This window comes from Hemibagrus wyckioides, linkage group LG21 (genome assembly GCF_019097595.1).
Source record: "Hemibagrus wyckioides isolate EC202008001 linkage group LG21, SWU_Hwy_1.0, whole genome shotgun sequence".
Taxonomy (NCBI): domain Eukaryota; kingdom Metazoa; phylum Chordata; class Actinopteri; order Siluriformes; family Bagridae; genus Hemibagrus; species Hemibagrus wyckioides.
Window position 1 is genome coordinate 18,681,756 of NC_080730.1, and position 19,479 is coordinate 18,701,234.

Genomic DNA, 19,479 nt, shown 5'->3' on the forward strand with positions numbered 1-19,479 from the left:
TCTCTCTCTCTCCCCCTGCATCTCTCTCTCTTCATCTTTCTCCCTCTCACTCTTCATCTCTCTCTCCCCATCTCCCTCTCTCTGACTCTCTCTTCATCTCTCTCTCTCTCTCTTTCTCTCGTATCTCATGCCATACTGTTCAAGAAAAACGACTTAAATCCATGTCAGACCTGTTCTTCGTCTCCGCCTGCTGTCCTGCTACCCGTCTTCATCGACTTGCTGCTTTTCACTCACGTTAATGCCACATATTAACTCACAACAGCTCTCCTCGGCTAAAGAGGTACAGCGTACCCATGAGGTAAATACAGAGCCTCGTCGTGATCGGCTGTCGTGACCCCGCCGACCTTTATTTATTAGACTTCAAGCGTTGGGGCTCACGAAGCAGACACACAATCTCGTGGGAGAGATGTGAGGTCATCCGGAGGTTTCCTCTGCAGCCCCGGGCTACTTAAGCGTGATGTTTAGTTTTTATTAGCCAACAGAGAGAGAGAGAGAGAGAGAGAGAGAGATTATTCCTCATTTAAGTCTGTCAGAAACCTGTCAGGAATTCAATAGCGAGAGAGAGAGAGACAGAGACAGAGAGAGCGACAGAGGGGGGTGGAGAGAGAGGAAGCGAGAGAGAGAGCGAGAGAGCGAGGGGCGGGGCTGAGAGCTATAGAGAGAGATAGTGTGTGAGAGAGAGAGAGAGAGACAGAGAGAGAGAGAGATTATTCCTCATTTAAGTCTGTCAGAAACCTGTCAGGAATTCAATAGAGAGAGAGAGAGAGACAGAGAGAGAGAGAGAGAGAGAGAGAGACAGAGAAAGCGACAAAGAGAGCAACAGAGGGGGGTGGAGAGAGAGGAAGAGAGAGAGAGAGAGAGAGAGAGAGAGAGAGAAAGCGAAAAAGAGAGCGACAGAGGGGGGTGGAGAGAGAGGAAGCGAGAGAGAGAGAGAGCGAGCAAGGGGTAGGGCTGAGAGCGATAGAGAGAGATAGTGAGAGAGAGAGAGAGAGAGAGAGAGAGAGAGAGAGAAAGAGAGAGAGAGAGACAGCTGCCAGTTCTGATCAAACCAGACGTGTCTACAAAAAATTTCTAGCAGACAGCGAGGGAAAGAGGAAATGAGAGGAATCTGAACTTTACTGCAGTAGAACTCAGAGAGTGAGATGGTGTAGCCTTTAAGCGAGCACAAAGTTCCTCTCAATTCTAACGTAGCACTTCCACAAATTGGTAGGAATTCTAGCGAGCGGATTTCACTGCATTTCATAAGAATGAAATACGCTCCGGCCGGCCATAGAACTTCTCATGAGTGTCCTAGGGAAAAATTCCAAAATATTCCAGACTCTTACACAGGAACAAGAGCTAGCAAGGAAACAAGAATTAGCATGCAAGGTATGTAAATCTAACAGGTGAAGCTTTTCGTGTGGATTCACTATTACTTTACAAAACATATCAGGAACCTTCTCTGAAATAAACCAAGATCGAAATCAGGATTTACAGAAAAGAAAATTCAATAATAATTTAAAAAACACCTCCAAGCGGCAGGCACGGTCCCTGTGTAGTCACGCTCTTTAACGCCGTTGACAAGTTGCAAATCTGCAATGTACTAGTCCTGAAGTCCTTGAGTCATTGAGGGTGCACTGGTGTAAAAAAAACGGAGCATTTGGGACACAGCAGCTTCACACGTTTGACACCGTCTGAACAAACTCATCTGCTGTGAGCGCTGTGGGGAATGCTGCCGAGCGCGCCGGGGCTCGTAGAGGACGTTCATACGCAACCCTTTTTTAAAGCTAAAATGAGAAACGAGATGCTGTACGCTGGGGGCTTTCAACATCCATTTCCATCCATTTTCTATACCCGCTTTATTCCTAATTAGGGTCACGGGGATCTGCTGGAAGAAGGGAAGGGGTACACCCTGGACAGGTCACCAGTCCATCACAGGGCCACATATATAGACAGACAACCACACACACTCACACTTACTCCTACGGGCAATTTAGAATGACCAATCATCCTAATGTACATGTTTTTGGACTGTCGGAGGAAACCGGAGTACCTTGAGTAAACCCACGCAGGCACGGGGAGAACATGCAAACTCCACACAGAAAGGCCCCTGCCTGTTCGAACCCGGGATTTGTGAGGCAACATTGCTAACCACTAAGCCACCATGCTGCCCCTGGGCTTTCAACATTCAAACCAAATGTGTGATGGTACGATGCCATCGAAACTCTTTTCTTATAATCGTCTAGATAGCCGGCTAGCATGACTGAGCAGCGAGCCACTGACGATCGTAGAGACTTAAAGGGATGAAAATAATCTGCGTGCGTCTATCATCTTTAAACACTGTCAGTTAGCTAATCAGACCGGAGAGGGCAAATGAAATGAAAAATCTGGGAAAACTGTTTGCTGTTTCTAGCCATGTAGCTAGTCTCCGGTCCAATGAGCTTCCTTCAGCAAATTAATTTGCATAACAGCATTTTATTGGCTAAGCTGGAACTGCTGAACTAGAGCTTCAGGTTAGTCCAATAAAATACATGTCTTCCAATAAAATATCTCTAAATACAAGCCAAAAGATTTTAGCGCAATCGATTAAATATCCAGAAAAGTGATGAGAACGCGATTAACAGCACTTTTTGTACGTAATGGGGCACGTGTACCAACCAGGATGGACTCCACACACCTGACGTGATGCTCGTCTGATCTGATCACAGCCGTCCAGAGACTTCATCACAGGTAACCATCAGCCCCAGAGGTGGAGTCTCAGCTCCACAGATTAAAGGGCAGATCTGGGACCTGGCTATATAACCACAGAACAGTTCCCGAAGTTCTTTCATCGATCTTTCTCTCTTTATTTCTGTCTCTTTTTCTATAATGGCTTTTTAATGGTCACACAGGTGTATGGAGACCAGCAGAGAGGTCTCAGGAGTTCTGAGATTTAAAAAAAAAAAAGAGAGAGAGCATGAGGTTAAAACGGTGGAACGAGGAACCCAAGAGAATCGGGGGGTGACCCCTAAATGCTGCAAACTGGTTAGCGTGCTGAAATGTAGCGCTGTTTTAACGTCTCGGTGACATCCATTAGAATCAAATGTAGTTGTGGAGAAACACCTGTAAGAGCGTGTGCCAAAAAGTGCATCTTTGGTTACTGATAGATTAATAAAAAAGTAATAGCAAATATAAATAATTATTAGAAGAAAAAAGTGTGTGTGTGTGTGTGTTACTTGTACTTTCTAATGCCTCTGACATGGGCAACGTGCTCATTGTTCAACACTACAGGCATCTACTCAACACACACACACACACACATCTAGCCTCCAGACCCTGTGTCCCCCAGTCTCATGAGAGTCTCCTGTATGTAGAGGAGGCAGCTTTCGGACCCCTCGAGGGAGGAGAGTTGTTCTGGGAGAGAGATGTAGACTCTGCAGACTCTGGAGCTTTAGAGCTGCAGCTGTGTTGATGGGGGTGAGTGACCCTCAAAACCCCTTCTCTTTCTCCACATCGCTGCAGAGAAAATCCTCCTCCATCAGCCTGAGGAAGGCACGGGTCAATCAGGATGACCCCAAAGCTTACACTCTCCATCAACACAAAGGCTGTTTACACACATACACACAAACACACACACACATGCTTTTCTCCAGTCAATCAATATTCACAGACACCTACACACACACACACATTCTTGTGTTGTTTCTTCAGCACTACACCGTGTGTGTACTCTCTCTCTAAGGAAGCACTTTATTTACAGATACAGTTTAAAAGCTTCCACAGACAACGACTTAATCATATACCCTCTCAGGTAAAGGAGTCAAGGGATAGATCCTACTAATATTTTTTAAGAAACTCTCCATTTCACAACAAACAGAAAAAAAATCTCAAAACACAAAAACTGATTTGAGAAAGCAGATCTCACCCGTGCCCTGGAACCTCGCAGTGGAGTGTAACAATCAAAGATAAATAAACAGCAAACGTTCTCCACAAGCCATGATGAATGGATTCCTAACACGTTCATAATCATGAGAAAATCATACGTTCTCCTTTGCGAGGAGGGTTTTCCAGCAGCTTCGTGACACTGTGTAAAGAAAGACTTAGCCACGCCCACAATTCACCATGAAAGGCAAAGATGGAAATGACAAAATGGCAACAAAACAGTGAAAGAGCGCCCCCTGGGCATGGTGGGTGTTAAATCTTCCAGTAAAGCGGCTAGCACATCGTTTCCTACGGATACATGCTAACTCTCTCTGCTTTAATAGGGCACCATTTGGTCTTCATTTCGAGAGCCCATGTTCATGTGTACTAAGCCGTACACTTACTAGCCTTGTGAATGGTAAATGACTTGGATTGTCCGTCATTCCCATAAGCCTATAGTGTATCCTGTTTAAAGTCAAACAGCTAGAAACAGATAAAAAACACTTCTTCATAATTCAGCTAACTCTTACAGGTAAATCGGGTTTGTTTGGTAGAAAAGATTAGCTCCTGGACACTGCGAGTGTGAGTCTTACCTTCCACGCAGGACGGCTGAGCGCGGGTCGTTCCAGCAACCTGTCCAGGGAAACAGGAACACTTGACGGTCTGCGAGCGCTCCTCGATCCGGTTCTTGTTGCAGCAACGGTGGAGCGCCACGACCTCACAGGTACCCTGCTTCACCTGGTACTGACCTGAGGGAGGAACGGAGAGGAAACGAGGCAGGGTGAATCAAAAGGTGTAATATCAATGCACTTGGGAAACGTGAAGCAGCTCATTCACAGGGTATTTCTCATGGATGCTCTGGAGATATGGTGAGGGTTTCTGTGTGAGGAGATGGGATTTATGGAAGGAGTCACCAGTCTTAGACACTTTTCTGTCAGAGTAAAGACTTCAGGACACAGAGAAAAGAGTGGACGTGAGAACAGGTACTAACTTTGTTTCCAGTCCTCTGATTAACAAAGTCATTTTTAAACAATTACGGTACAAGAGGAATAAAACACTGGCTGTTTGTAGTAAGATCAATGCCAACACGGTTACTGTGTTCTGTTAACAGCACACACCCCGGTGCTTTATTCCACCACCAATCACCTTCACAACAAACAGCATCAAATATCGCTCTAAACTTTTTAGAGAGACCGTCGAACCTGACGCGATGTATTTCAGCGCTTTTTTTTGTCCCGCGAAACCTGCTGAGATCCATAAATAAAAAGCGAGAGAGTAAACATGGCTCACGCTGATGCTTTCTTCTCCAAATAAAAACTACATCATTATCATTCACACCCTGGGAGAGCGGGGCAGAATGATGAAAGAGACAGGACAGGAGAGAGAGAGAAAGATAGGAAGGAGGGTGGGGGGGTGGCAGGAGAGATAGGGAGAGGGACAGAAAGGGAGAGGGAGAGGACAGGAGAGAAGGAGAGAGGGAGAGATGGAGGGAGAGGGAGATGAAGGAAGGGAGAGAGAGGGAGAGAGAGAGATGGGGTGAGAGGGACAGAGAGAGAGATGGAGGAAGAGAGGAAGGGAGGGAGAGGGACAGAGAGAGAGAGAGAGAGAGAGAGAGAGAAGGAGAGCCTGCCAGTTTTATGTAAAGAAGTGGATAAATAATGACAAAATTGGGTCTCTTTTCAACTCCTAATAAACCACCTGATGGCACTTAAGATGGCAGTGTATCAGATGAGACTGCCAGCATTTAGCAAACACACTGAGGCCTGCCAAAGCACTATTTATCCATCTTTCTCTCTCTCTCTCTCTCTCTCTCTCTCTCTCTCTCTCTCTCTGGCAGTGTTATGGTACATAACGCTCTCGGCTCTATGAATACGAGCGTAGGATTTCTCACGGCTCCTGACAGCAGAAAGAAACCGGTGCTGGACCTGGGCCAGGCCGTGTCTCGGAGACATATGCACCCATAAGAGTACGAGTCGAGTATCAAAACACACCTCATCATCCGGGTGAACCAGGGTCCTGCGCTTACAGGGCGTGATAAACGATTTTAACAGACTTGATAACATACAGTGTAGGAAATAAAAAAAAAATCCCGAACGCGACAGAGCAGCTTTTAAAATAATCAGCAGGAAGCATGATGACGTGTAGCAGCTCAGATTTAATGAATGCTCAGGAGGTTAGAGAGTTCAATCAACCGCAATTTATTTATTTTTCATAAACTGACTAATTTACATTTTTTCTAGATAATTTTATTAAAATATTTAATCTTTCTGTGTTTTTTTTTTGCTTTTTTCGAAGGTTAAGTGCATCATAAAAAGGGGGAAAAAATCATTTATTTTAAAGTATAATTAATGTTTTTATTTATTTATAAATCTTGATTTTTGTTCATTTTTATTTTGTTTCTTTTATGTTTATGAAAATAAAACAACAACTCCAAAAACACAAGGAGAATTCAGACAAACCGGAAAAAGGTAGATCTAGTTTTAGCGAATGGAACTTCTTCCCTCTGACTGGACGAGACATCTGTCACTCAGGATCTACAGGAAGTCCAGCTGCAGCAGTAGACAGTGGATTGGTGTGTGTATGAACACAGCTCTGCTCTTATAGCGCTCCTTACATCCTTTAATCTGGAATAGTTCGGTCTTCCACACATACCTGGTGTGTTTTTAGAGATCGTAATCTAATCTTTACGCCATGATACGCTATCAGTATATCCATAATCACACTGACCATATGAACGTCCTTCCTCACAGTAGAGCTGAATGAACTCCAGTTTCTTATAAATATAAATATATATGTTTGTTATTCTCTTTATAAGATTTAAGGCTGCACTATCGAAAAAATGGTTTAAAGTGAAGGCAGAACTCCACACATGTACAAGAAATAAAGTTAGATACACAATTTACTAATTCCTGTATATCCTGAGTGACAGATGTCTCGTCCAATCAGAGGGAAGAATTCTGTTCACATTCTATACATAGCTTTTCCAGTTTGTCTGAATTGTTCTTTTGTTTCTGGATTTGTTTTTTGTTTGTTTTTTTATAGAGATTTGTTATTTTTTTATGGATTTTTATATTTTGTTTTCGGTCTTGTTTTTTTTGTTTTCAGATTTGTTTTTTTTCTGGATTTTTTATTTTATTTTCACATTTTTTAAATTTTATTTATTCTTATTTGTTAAATTGTTTTCTGATTTTTTATTTGGTTTTCTGATTTGTTTTTTTTTCCTTTTTTCTGGATTTGTTATTTTATTTTCTGATTTGTTATTTTGTTTCTGGATTTATTTTGTTTTTGAATTTGTTATTTTGTTTTCATATTTGTTATTTTATTTTCTGATTTTTTATTTTGTTTTCTGATTTGTTATTTTATTTTCTGATTTTTTATTTTGTTTTCTGATTTGTTATTTTTTTCAGATTTTTTTCTGATTTGTTATTTTGTTTTCTGATTTTTTTTCTGATTTGTTATTTTATTTTCTGATTTTTTATTTTGTTTTCTGATTTAAATTTCTTTTTCTGATTTGTTACTTTATTTTCTGATTTTTTTATTTTGTTTTCTGATTTTTTTATTTTGTTTTCTGATTTTTTTATTTTGTTTTCTGATTTGTTATTTTGTTTCCAGATTTGTTATTTTCTGGATTTTTTATTTTATTTCCACATTTTTTTAATTTTATTTATTCTTATTTGTTAAATTGTTTTCTGATTTTTTATTTGGTTTTCTGATTTGTTTTTTTTTTCCTTTTTTCTGGATTTGTTATTTTATTTTCTGATTTGTTATTTTGTTCTAGATTTATTTTGTTTTTGAATTTATTTTGTTTTCATATTTGTTATTTTATTTTCTGATTTTTTATTTTGTTTTCTGATTTATTTTGTTTTCTGATTTGTTATTTTATTTTCTGATTTTTTTTCTGATTTGTTATTTTATTTTCTGATTTTTTTATTTTGTTTTCTGATTTGTTATTTTATTTTCTGATTTTTTATTTTGTTTTCTGATTTATTTTGTTTTCTGATTTGTTATTTTATTTTCTGATTTTTTTATTTTGTTTTCTGATTTGTTATTTTGTTTCCAGATTTGCTATTTTGTTCTGCACTTCTCAGCCACTACAGCTGTGGCTTTTTCTATTAAAATCAAAAAACCAAACCCATAAAAGTTTGCAGTAAACTCTTATATGAGTTTTATTTATCTGAAACATCCCTGAAGGGACTTTGACTCCACTTTTGACTAAAAAAACACAGACGTGCGTCCGGTTTACAGTCGGACGTCTTTAAATCGATCCGTCAATAACTTGATGTGCAGAAAATCAGCGCAGCCACATCACAAGCTGAAAACACACAGGGCCAGCTTTACTGAGAGACGCTTTAAACGTAGATGTCAAGGTTAAAACCTCCTGATGAATCTGATTCTGAACAAAACGCAGCCTTTGAGCTTTATGTGAGCTGATGATATCGACAGAAACATCACTGCTGGAGAAAAACAAACCCTGTATGATGTAAATAAAGTTTGTAGAAAAGTCTGCAACTTGATTCCTTCACGTTCGCTCGCAACACTTTCAGACACGACAGTACAACAGCGAAGAATGAGAGCTTTGAAGCCGAGGAGCCAGCAGACAGCGAGCAGACAGAAAGCAGACGAATCGATTGTTTTATTTTTCTTCAGATTATCTTTAATATCATACTGTATATATTCTGATTTTTATCAAGCTGCTGCATGATGTAAAACAGTCTTTGTCAGTCTTTGCTTTTAAATTTTGCACAGATTTTTAATGTAATTCATGACATTACGGGAGAATTTCGTTCCTTGGGATAATTTTGAAGTGTTACTGTTTGGGTTTTTTTTCCAGCCGGTTGTTTCCTCTGCATTCTCTCCACCCCTGGTTCCCCTGGTTCCCCTCTTCTGCCCTCTGCAGTTCTGCAGCTGGAGTTTAAACACAGTGAACGTGGCAGGTTTTGGAGGTCAGTGCTTATGGGAAGCGGGCTGCTGGTGTGTGTGTGTGTGTGTGTGTGTGAGAGACGCTGTTCCTCCATCACACACCGCAAAAACACATGGAGACACGGCTCTCGATTCAGAGGCACGACACGGAGCCTCCAAACACTCCAAACACACGCACAGTGATGAAGGGAAAAGAGAGGCTGGTGTTTAAATCTGCTGCAACGTAAGTGATAAGATGAACTACAACATTAGCTGTAGCTATAAACGGATAGAAAGTACAGAGTGACGTTCTTTCATTAATATAAAATTGAATCACTTCCTTCGGTGGAATAAAAGGAATTTTAAAAAAAGCAGTAACCCTGAACTCAGTGTAACACAATGTGTGTGTGTGTGTGTGTGTCAGAGATAGTAATGGCCACCCATTATCTGGATCTGTGCTGCTCCAGAAACAAAATCACACATCAGAACTGATTTCTCTGTTAGTGCTGTATTATACAAGTGTGTGTGTGTGCGTGCTTGTGTGTGTGCGTGTGAGGGTGTACCAGCCCTTGTTAGTGAGCAGGGGGCAGGAGGTTTGAGGTTCAGGCAGCACACATGGGGCAGACACCTTGTCAGACACACTCACACACACACACACGCAGAACAAAGACTGTGCCGCCTCCTACTGGCATAATGAGGTCAGAGTGGACACAAATGCTAAGAAAACACACACACACACACAAAACAACCTAACACAAGATGAAGTGCCTGAACACTGAACTGCAAGAAGGAGATAAATGGTTCCTCCTGTACAGCACACAACATTTAGAGCCCATGAAGGTTCTTCAGTTGTCCCTCTAGGGAACCGTAAAGCTTCTACAGAAGAACGATTCCTTGTGAGAAGAAAATCAACAACGTACAAGGCTGTTTTCATGAACTTCAGAGCTTCACAAAACAATTCCGAGCTCCACTCGAGCCGGATTTCGGACCTCATCATGGGTGAAATACAAGTTAGATTGGACACACAGCAATCACAGATAAACATCTCCGCATAAAAATTTCTTAATAACAGAGACATGTAACTATAAACAGATAAAAAGCACATGTTTATTAATAAGTGAAAATGAGGAACTGCTGGAATATTGCTGAGGTATGAGAGGAATATTGCTGAGGTTTGAGGGGAATAAAACAGGACAGGACACGCTGTTATAGGAAAATAATCAACGTAATAAAGAACTCCGCCTCTTTACCTTTATCCCAAATCTGTCCCGTGTTAATTCTAGTGCTATACATGAGAAGTGATATGTACATGTCTAAATCCTGCTCCTGCAAAAAATAATCAGCTTTCTGGAAGCTTCCGCTACTGCAGATTTTTTTTACTCGGCTTCTTGTACTTTAACGTCAACCTGAGCACAATAAATCTCCCATCATCTCCAGATCAGATGAGATTTCAGGCATGGCTAAACACCTCCTTCGCTCGGCATGTCCTGAACGGAGTGTTAAGCTCCGGTGAGCTGACGAGGCAGTCGGAGAGCTGATGCGTCCTGACGTTAATCAATAAGCACGCGTTTTCTGCTGATGATTGATTAGCGTGTTCGCGGCCCGACGGATCCCCTCGGAACGTTAACAATAACATCGGCTCTTGAAGGAGAAGTCCGACATCGCGCTCTGTATGTTTAGACCGCGGCAGTGCTGATGGGTTTAGTGATTTTCTGCTCATTCCTGAGAGAGGCCCGTGGTCGTGTTCTGCTCTGGTGTTCGGCGTCATGTTAATGAGCGAGACTCAAAGTCCCAGAATGCAATGCAGCTATGTTACTCAGGTAGTTTGGTGATCTATGAGATGAATGTGAGATAGCTGACAAAAGTTGAGTGAACAGACGAGGAAGTGAGAGAGAACAACAGACTAAAGGACTAAAGCGCCGCCGCATCGCTCTCTCGCTGACCTCACTATCAGCATACAATCAAAAAAAAGTTTTATTAGGAAAGAAATCTTTGTAGATCACGTGATAATCATCCGCACTCTGAAGTGTGAAAGTGGAAGCGTTAAGCAGACAGAGAAGAGAGAATAAACATTAACGAGCTGCTTAAATAAAGGCTTCTTCAAATATCCCAGAGCTGGACGTGCCCAGTATGATTTGCTGGTTGAGATGAAGCTGACTGGCGTGAGATTCGCTCGATCAGCCGCCATTTCTCTCGCTCGCCCTCATTCCCTCGCCTTCCTAAATTGTCCTGTCATGTCCCACACACACCATCAGTCAGGCTGACATTATCTCGCTCTAACAGGCTGCACTGAGGCTAAATCGGTGGATGTATGCTAATCTTACAGGTTGTTTGTACGGCTGATTGGACAGACGGCGGTTCCTCATTTATACGCAAATCTACCTTTGGTAAAGCCGACCCGGTGTGGACACAGCGCTTTATCTGAGAGAGAGAGAGAGAGAGAGAGAGGAAAAGGGAGAGAGATTGAAACAGAAAGAGGAAAAGGGAGAGAGAGAGAGAGAGAGAGAGAGAGAGAGAGTGTGTGTCTGTGTGTGTGAGAAAGAGAGAGAGAGAGAGAGAGAGAGAGAGAGAGGAAGGGGGGGCAGAGAGAGAGAGAGAGAGAGAGAGGAAGATTGATGTCTGTAGTGTTTATTCACACTAGCGCTGAGTGCTGATAGGCTTCCACGTGGTAATCGCATCTGATGATGTGTGTAGAAGAGCAAGGTCGAGTCTCTCTGAAGGATAAGGATCTGATCTCCATCTGATCTACGCTAATCTACTCTTCGCCTCGACTCCACGAGGCAGCGTTTTTTTTTTCTTTATAGATGCCTACCCCGGAAATATAATGAATCAGCTGGAGCTATGAGGCTGATGCAGTTAACTAGTTTGCATTATAGATAACAAATATGCAAATCAGCCTTCAAACGTTAGGCCACGCCTCCTTTCTGAGGCCGATGCAGCGATTAAAATCGTTTCTGGCGTTAACTCGGCTGCTGCTGCGTCTGTCTTCTGTTTTATATTAAAAAAGTTTAAGAACACAGTTTGCTCAAGTGGAGGCTGTAAGATTGGATTAGCCGCTACATTATCCTCAGTGCAGTAGAATATAAAACATGGCTTGACTAAAAAAAACACAATGCTTTTGGGATTTCATGTGAATTATTACAATCTTAAGCCGTGTTTAATGAAGTAATTGTAAGATGTTTTAACTCAAAAGCCTGCGTTTGTAGTCAGATATTTATCTAGCTATCAGGTGGCTAATAATACAAGAAAACACTGTGTGCCTATAAAGTCAAATGAAGGAGTAAAAAAATAATTAAAATAATCTAATGTCATCAGCCTGAAGTTTGTCTCTAAGTTTACTGGCGCTTTGAGCCTAATCGAGTCAGAGCAACTGAGGTTGAAGCAATTTGTCTGCTATTTTCATGCCAAAGTTGTAACCAGCTAATACTGGCTAACCAGCTTAGCTAGCTAACTATATTGGAATTATAATTATTAACTAACCATTTGCGAAGCTCTGATGATGAGGAGGTTGTCTGCACTTGTGAAAGCCCCAAATATAAGACTTGTCTGCTAATGTAAGACACTGTGTGTTAGCTTGAAAGAAGCTAAAAACACTAGTAGTGGCGGCCATTTTGAAAAGTGACCAACTGTTTCCTCAGCACACAGCTGGGTGTTGCTCCTTGAGAGCCATGAGACATCCTTTTTCCTTTAGAAAATGTTTATTTAGGAAAAAATGGGATTTTTTGAGGCGAACGTGTTGATTCACGCGCTAACACAGAGGTTAAGCTCTATTAGCCTTGTATCTGACGCAAAGCCTAAAAGCCGAGCGTGTAAAGTGCATTTTTGACTGATCTCCTCGTCTAACAGCTAACCTTCTGCTTGGAGTTATGCTAGGTCACAGTCATCAGAGTGTGTGTGTGTGTGTGTGAGCACAGGATGACGCTAACAAGCGCCGGAGCAGAACAAAGGCTGTAATGGAGTGTAGCTGAACCCTGAAGTCATTTCTCATTTCCTGAACGGGGCACGTTAGCGGCGGCAGCTACACCGGGGCCGAGTCATGTTCGCGCCATGTAACAAACCGGCTTTTAATTGGATGTGTCAAAGCGTCACACAGGTTCGAGGTGCCACTGTGCGTCCGGTTGCTTTGCCAAGGACAAACAGGGTTTTTTGATTGACCGCAGCTGCGGGTGCTGTGTAGACCCGCCGCTGATGTCTGAGACGAAGAGCGCAGATCTGGCTGCCAAGTCACATTTTATATTAACGTGTGCATTCGATTAATTGTACGTCATCGTTTCCGTAGCAGCAGCATCTGCTTCACAGGAACTCAGCTGGATTCAAAGACATTTTGTTCTCTTTCAGTAAAAAAAAAAGCATGTGTCAGAGCTTTACATTTTGTGGAGTTTATATTTTTTGGCTTTCCTAATTTTTTGGATTATTACTTTGAAGAAAGGGCAGCACCATGGTTTAGTGGTTAGCACTGTTGCCTCACAGCAAGACGGTCCTGGGTTCGAATCCCAGGTTCAAACAGGCAGGGAAACAGCCTTTCTGGGTGGAGTTTGCATGTTCTCCCTGTGGATTACTCCAGTTTCCTCCCACAGTCCAAAAACATGTACATTAGTTTGATTGTTAATTCTAAATTGCCCATAGGAGTGAGTGTGTGTGTGACTGGTGACCTGTCCAGGATGTACCCCTGCCTTTCGCCCAATGTGAGCAGATCCCCGTGACCCTAATTAGGAATAAAGCAAGTATAGAAAATGGATGGATTACTTTAAAGGAGAGAGTGAAAACAGGAATTAGCGTGTTTCATAAACGTTTAAAGATAGTTATAAACGGTTAAGAAGTATGATGTGCTGTTTTTTAAACAAATGATAAGAGGAATAAAACATTCTGAGGCACGCTGTTCAGAGAATTTAATCAGACCATATCACGGATTATTTTCCTTTTTACAACACGATCCCACGTGATGTATTCCTTACGTATGAATAACGAACAGCAAACAAGCTACATGTAGGCACACACACACACACACACACACACACACTGATAATATTGCTGTTTCTTTTGAAAGAGATTTGATCCATGTGTTCACTTTAGCATTTAGTTTCCACACACCGCGTGTCAGCCAGTCTGAGACGCATTTTTAGACCTTTAGAGCCACCGTGTGGCCGCTGGCGGTACTTCACCAAAATAAAAAAACCCAAACATCCAGAAAGTGAAAATGTCTGAGGTAAGTGGAGACAACGATCCTCTGTGAAAATATATGCAATTTTCGCACACTTTCATGGCTCTCCGCCAATTACACTGTTTTCCTTTAAACGCTCAGGTTCACAACAGTTTTTCTCCCAATTAGTGCCATCAAATCAAGGTCGAAAACACTTCAAAGTGAAGACCTGTGACGAGAAGACGGCGAAGAAAACCAGAAGCCGCCATCTGCCGTGACCTTCGGCGCCACCGCCGCTGCAATTAGCGCACTCAAAAAATAAACACGAGTCACCTCTATCCATCAAGACAGAAAAGAGAAAAGACTCCTAGCATCAGTCAGAACGAGGAAGCGGGACGCCGGTGGCATTTCTGCTGGCCGCGGGAAAAAAAGGTCACCTTGCATTAGTATCAACAAAACAGAGGACAGACATAATTAAAGAAACCGGAGTAATTAAGGCACGAGCCGCAGCTGTCTTTAGGGAAGAACTTTGCATATTATGAATGATGCAGAGGAGCAGGACCGAGAGTGACCTTTTGCCACGCTAAAATATTTATGTACTGCTGGTGACCGCCTCGCCGAGAGCACGGGTGTCATGAATTATGCAAATCAGAATTAGTTAGCTCGTGGGTGTCAATAGAAAGGGGTGGGGGGGGACATTATTTTGGTTTTGTGCTTCAGAGTGTGTGGGGTGTGTGGATTATGTGGGGTGTGTGGGGTGTGTGGAGTGTGTGGAGTGTGTAGGTGTTAGGGCACAGAGAGGTGTGAGTGTCGGGTGGAACGAGGGGGGGGGGTGTTGTAGCCCAGCCATTTAACATCATACATATTAATACAGTCATTACTGACTCGTCCTTCCCACACCGCAGAGAAAGCCTCAGGACCTGGGAGTGACTTCGCAGTTTCATGGCTACAGGACTACTGATCACACTCGCATCAATACTACTGATCAGACTCGCATCAGGACTACTGATCACACTCGCATCAATACTACTGATCAGACTCGCATCAGGACTACTGATCACACTCGCATCAATACTACTGATCAGACTCGCATCAGGACTACTGATCACACTCGCATCAATACTACTGATCAGACTCGCATCAGGACTACTGATCACACTCGCATCAATACTACTGATCAGACTCGCATCAGGACTACTGATCACACTCGCATCAATACTACTGATCAGACTCGCATCAGGACTACTGATCACACTCGCATCAATACTACTGATCAGACTCGCATCAGGACTACTGATCACACTCGCATCAATACTACTGATCAGACTCGCATCAGGACTACTGATCACACTCGCATCAATACTACTGATCAGACTCGCATCAGGACTACTGATCACACTCGCATCAATACTACTGATCACACTCGCATCAAGACTACTGATCACACTCGCATCAGGACTACTGATCAGACTCGCATCAGGACTACTGATCACACTCGCATCAATACTACTGATCAGACTCGCATCAGGACTACTGATCACACTCGCATCAATACTACTGATCAGACTCGCATCAGGACTACTGATCACACTCGCATCAATACTACTGATCAGACTCGCATCAGGACTACTGATCACACTCGCATCAATACTACTGATCAGACTCGCATCAGGACTACTGATCACACTCGCATCAAGACTACTGATCACACTCGCATCAGGACTACTGATCACACTCGCATCAATACTACTGATCACACTCGCATCAATACTACTGATCAGACTCGCATCAGGACTACTGATCACACTCGCATCAAGACTACTAATCACAGTCACATCAGGAATACTGATCACACTCGCATCAAGACTGCTAATCACAGTCACATCTGGACTACTGATCACACTCACATCAGGACTACTGATCACACTCACATCAGGACTACTGATCACACTCGCATCGAGACTACTTATCACAGTCACATCTGGACTACTGATCACACTCACATCAGGACTACTAATCACAGTCACATCTGGACTACTGATCACAGTCACATCAGGACTACTGATCACACACGCATCAGGACTACTAATCACAGTCACATCTGGACTACTGATCACACTCACATCAGGACTACTAATCACACTCACATCTGGACTACTGATCACACTCGCATCAAGACTACTGATCACACTCGCATCAGGACTACTGATCACACTCGCATCAGGACTACTGATCACACTCGCATCAAGACTACTGATCACACTCGCATCTAGACTACTGATCACACTCACATCAGGACTACTGATCACAGTCACATCTGGACTACTGATCACAGTCACATCTGGACTACTGATCACAGTCACATCAGGACTACTAATCACAGTCACATCAGGACTACTAATCACAGTCACATCAGGACTACTAATCACACTCACATCAGGACTACTGATCACACACGCATCAGGACTACTAATCACAGTCACATCTGGACTACTGATCACACTCACATCTGGACTACTGATCACACTCACATCAGGACTACTAATCACACTCACATCTGGACTACTGATCACACTCGCATCAAGACTACTGATCACACTTGCATCAGGACTACTGATCACACTTGCATCAGGACTACTGATCACACTCACATCAGGACTACTGATCACACTCGCATCAAGACTACTGATCACACTCACATCAGGACTACTGATCACACTCACATCTGGACTACTGATCACACACGCATCAGGACTACTAATCACAGTCACATCAGGACTACTAATCACAGTCACATTAGGACTACTGATCACACTCACATCAGGACTACTAATCACAGTCACATCAGGACTACTAATCACAGTCACATCAGGACTACTGATCACACACGCATCAGGACTACTGATCACAGTCACATCTGGACTACTGCTCACAGTCACATCAGGACTACTAATCACAGTCACATCAGGACTACTAATCACAGTCACATCAGGACTACTAATCACAGTCACATCAGGACTACTGATCACACACGCATCAGGACTACTAATCACAGTCACATCTGGACTACTGATCACAGTCACATCTGGACTACTGATCACAGTCACATCAGGACTACTAATCACAGTCACATCAGGACTACTAATCACAGTCACATCAGGACTACTGATCACACTCACATCAGGACTACTAATCACAGTCACATCAGGATTACTGATCACACTCACATCAGGACTACTGATCACACTCGCATCAAGATTACTAATCACAGTCACATCTGGACTACTGATCACACTCACATCAGGACTACTGATCACACACGCATCAGGACTACTAATCACAGTCACATCTGGACTACTGATCACACTCACATCAGGACTACTAATCACACACGCATCAGGACTACTAATCACAGTCACATCTGGACTACTGATCACACTCACATCAGGACTACTAATCACACACGCATCAGGACTACTAATCACAGTCACATCAGGACTACTGATCACACACGCATCAGGACTACTGATCACACTCACATCAGGACTACTCATCACGCTCGCATCTGGACTACTGATCACACTCGCATCAAGACTACTAATCACAGTCACATCAGGACTACTGATAACACTCACATCAGGACTATTGATCACACTTGCATCAGGACTGGAAATCATACTGATCACAATTGCATCAGGACTACATATCTCTCACATCTGGACCAGAGATTACACTCGCATCAGGACTACTGATCACACTCGCATCAGGACTACTGATCACACTCGCATCAGGACTACTGATCACACTCGTATCAGGACTACTGATCACACTCGCATCAGGACTACTGATCACACTCGCATCAGGACTACTGATCACACTCGCATCAGGACTACTAATCACACTCAGGGCTACTGATCACACTCAAATCAGGACTACTGATCACAGTCACATCAGGACTACTGATCACACTCACATCAGGACTACTGATCACAGTCACATCAGGACTACTGATCACAGTCACATCTGGACTACTGATCACAGTCACATCAGGACTACTAATCACAGTCACATCAGGACTACTGATCACAGTCACATCAGGACTACTAATCACACTCACATCAGGACTACTGATCACACTCACATCAGGACTACTGATCACACTCACATCAGGACTACTGATCACACACGCATCAGGACTACTGATCACACTCGCATCAGGACTACTCATCACACTCGCATCTGGACTACTGATCACACTCACATCAGGACTACTGATCACACACGCATCAGGACTACTGATCACGCTCGCATCTGGATTACTGATCACACTCGCATCAGGACTACTGATCACACTAGCATCAGGACTACTGATCACGTTCGCATCTGGATTACTGATCACACTCGCATCAGGACTACTCATCACACACGCATCAGGACTACTGATCACACTCACTTCAGGACTACGGATCACACTCGCTTCAGGACTACTGATCACACACGCATCAGGACTACTGATCACACTCGCATCAGGACTGGAGAACATACTGATCACACTCGCATCAGGACTGGAGAACATACTGATCACACTCGCATCAGGACTGGAGAACATACTGATCACACTCGCATCAGGACCGGAGAACATACTGATCACACTCGCATCAGGACCGGAGAACATACTGATCACACTCGCATCAGGACTGGAGAACATACTGATCACACTCACATCAGGACTAGAGAACATACTGATCACACTCACATCAGGACTGGAGAACATACTGATCACACTCGCATCAGGACTACATATCTCTCACATCTGGACTAGAGATCACACTCGCATCTGGACTTCAGATCACACTTGCGTTAGGATTCAGATCACTCTCATGTCAGGACTACTGATTACACTCATGTCAGGAATATAGATCAAACTTATGCCAGGATTCAAATCACATTTGCATGAGGGCTACAGATCACACCAGCAAGGATTCATCAGTGGAATAAAACCACCCCTGGCCAGATGTTATTGGGATGATGGTGATGGATTTTTGCTGTAAGGAACTGCTCGCTGTAAGGTTTGTTTAGTTCTGAGCTGAGATTGGAGGATGTGAATTGAACACAAGCGTACACTGCTGCCAGACAGTTTAGTGCCGCTAAATCTCGCAGTGTGAGAAAATTCTGATTAAAATCTCGGAGCGTGAGAGCTGCTGGTCTAAAAATCCAGGAAACAGAGACCGGCACGGGATGAAGCCGAACTCACTGGGAATGACAAACAGGTGATATCCTGTACATTACTGTCCCTCAAGCTCACATTAAAGACTGTGTGTTTTCTGCATCCTGCTAATTTATATCCCTTTTTTAATCTCAGGTCTATCGTAAGGAGATCTTCCTCGAAGAGTCTGTTATAAAATCTAGCCGAGACATTATTGGGAAAATCTCATACGCTGTGGCACGGAATATTCCTGAAAGTTTTAAACCGTCTCAATGTGTTAGTGTAAACAGTGTGTGTTAATCGTCTTCTGTCCTTCATCAGAACTCGGACTGTGGTCAGATTTTTGATTAGTGAG

At 43.0% G+C, this 19,479-nt stretch overlaps 1 protein-coding gene across 2 annotated transcripts in view; it reads right to left on the reverse strand.

The window, feature by feature from the left end:
- tafa4b (TAFA chemokine like family member 4b) overlaps positions 1–19,479 on the reverse strand; it is a 56,064-nt gene that overhangs the window by 8,648 nt on the left and 27,937 nt on the right. For both annotated transcript variants that reach the window (XM_058374007.1, XM_058374006.1), the window contains exon 4: positions 4,473–4,628. In XM_058374007.1, the coding sequence (XP_058229990.1) occupies positions 4,473–4,628 (156 nt within the window). The remainder of the gene's footprint in view (positions 1–4,472; positions 4,629–19,479) is intronic.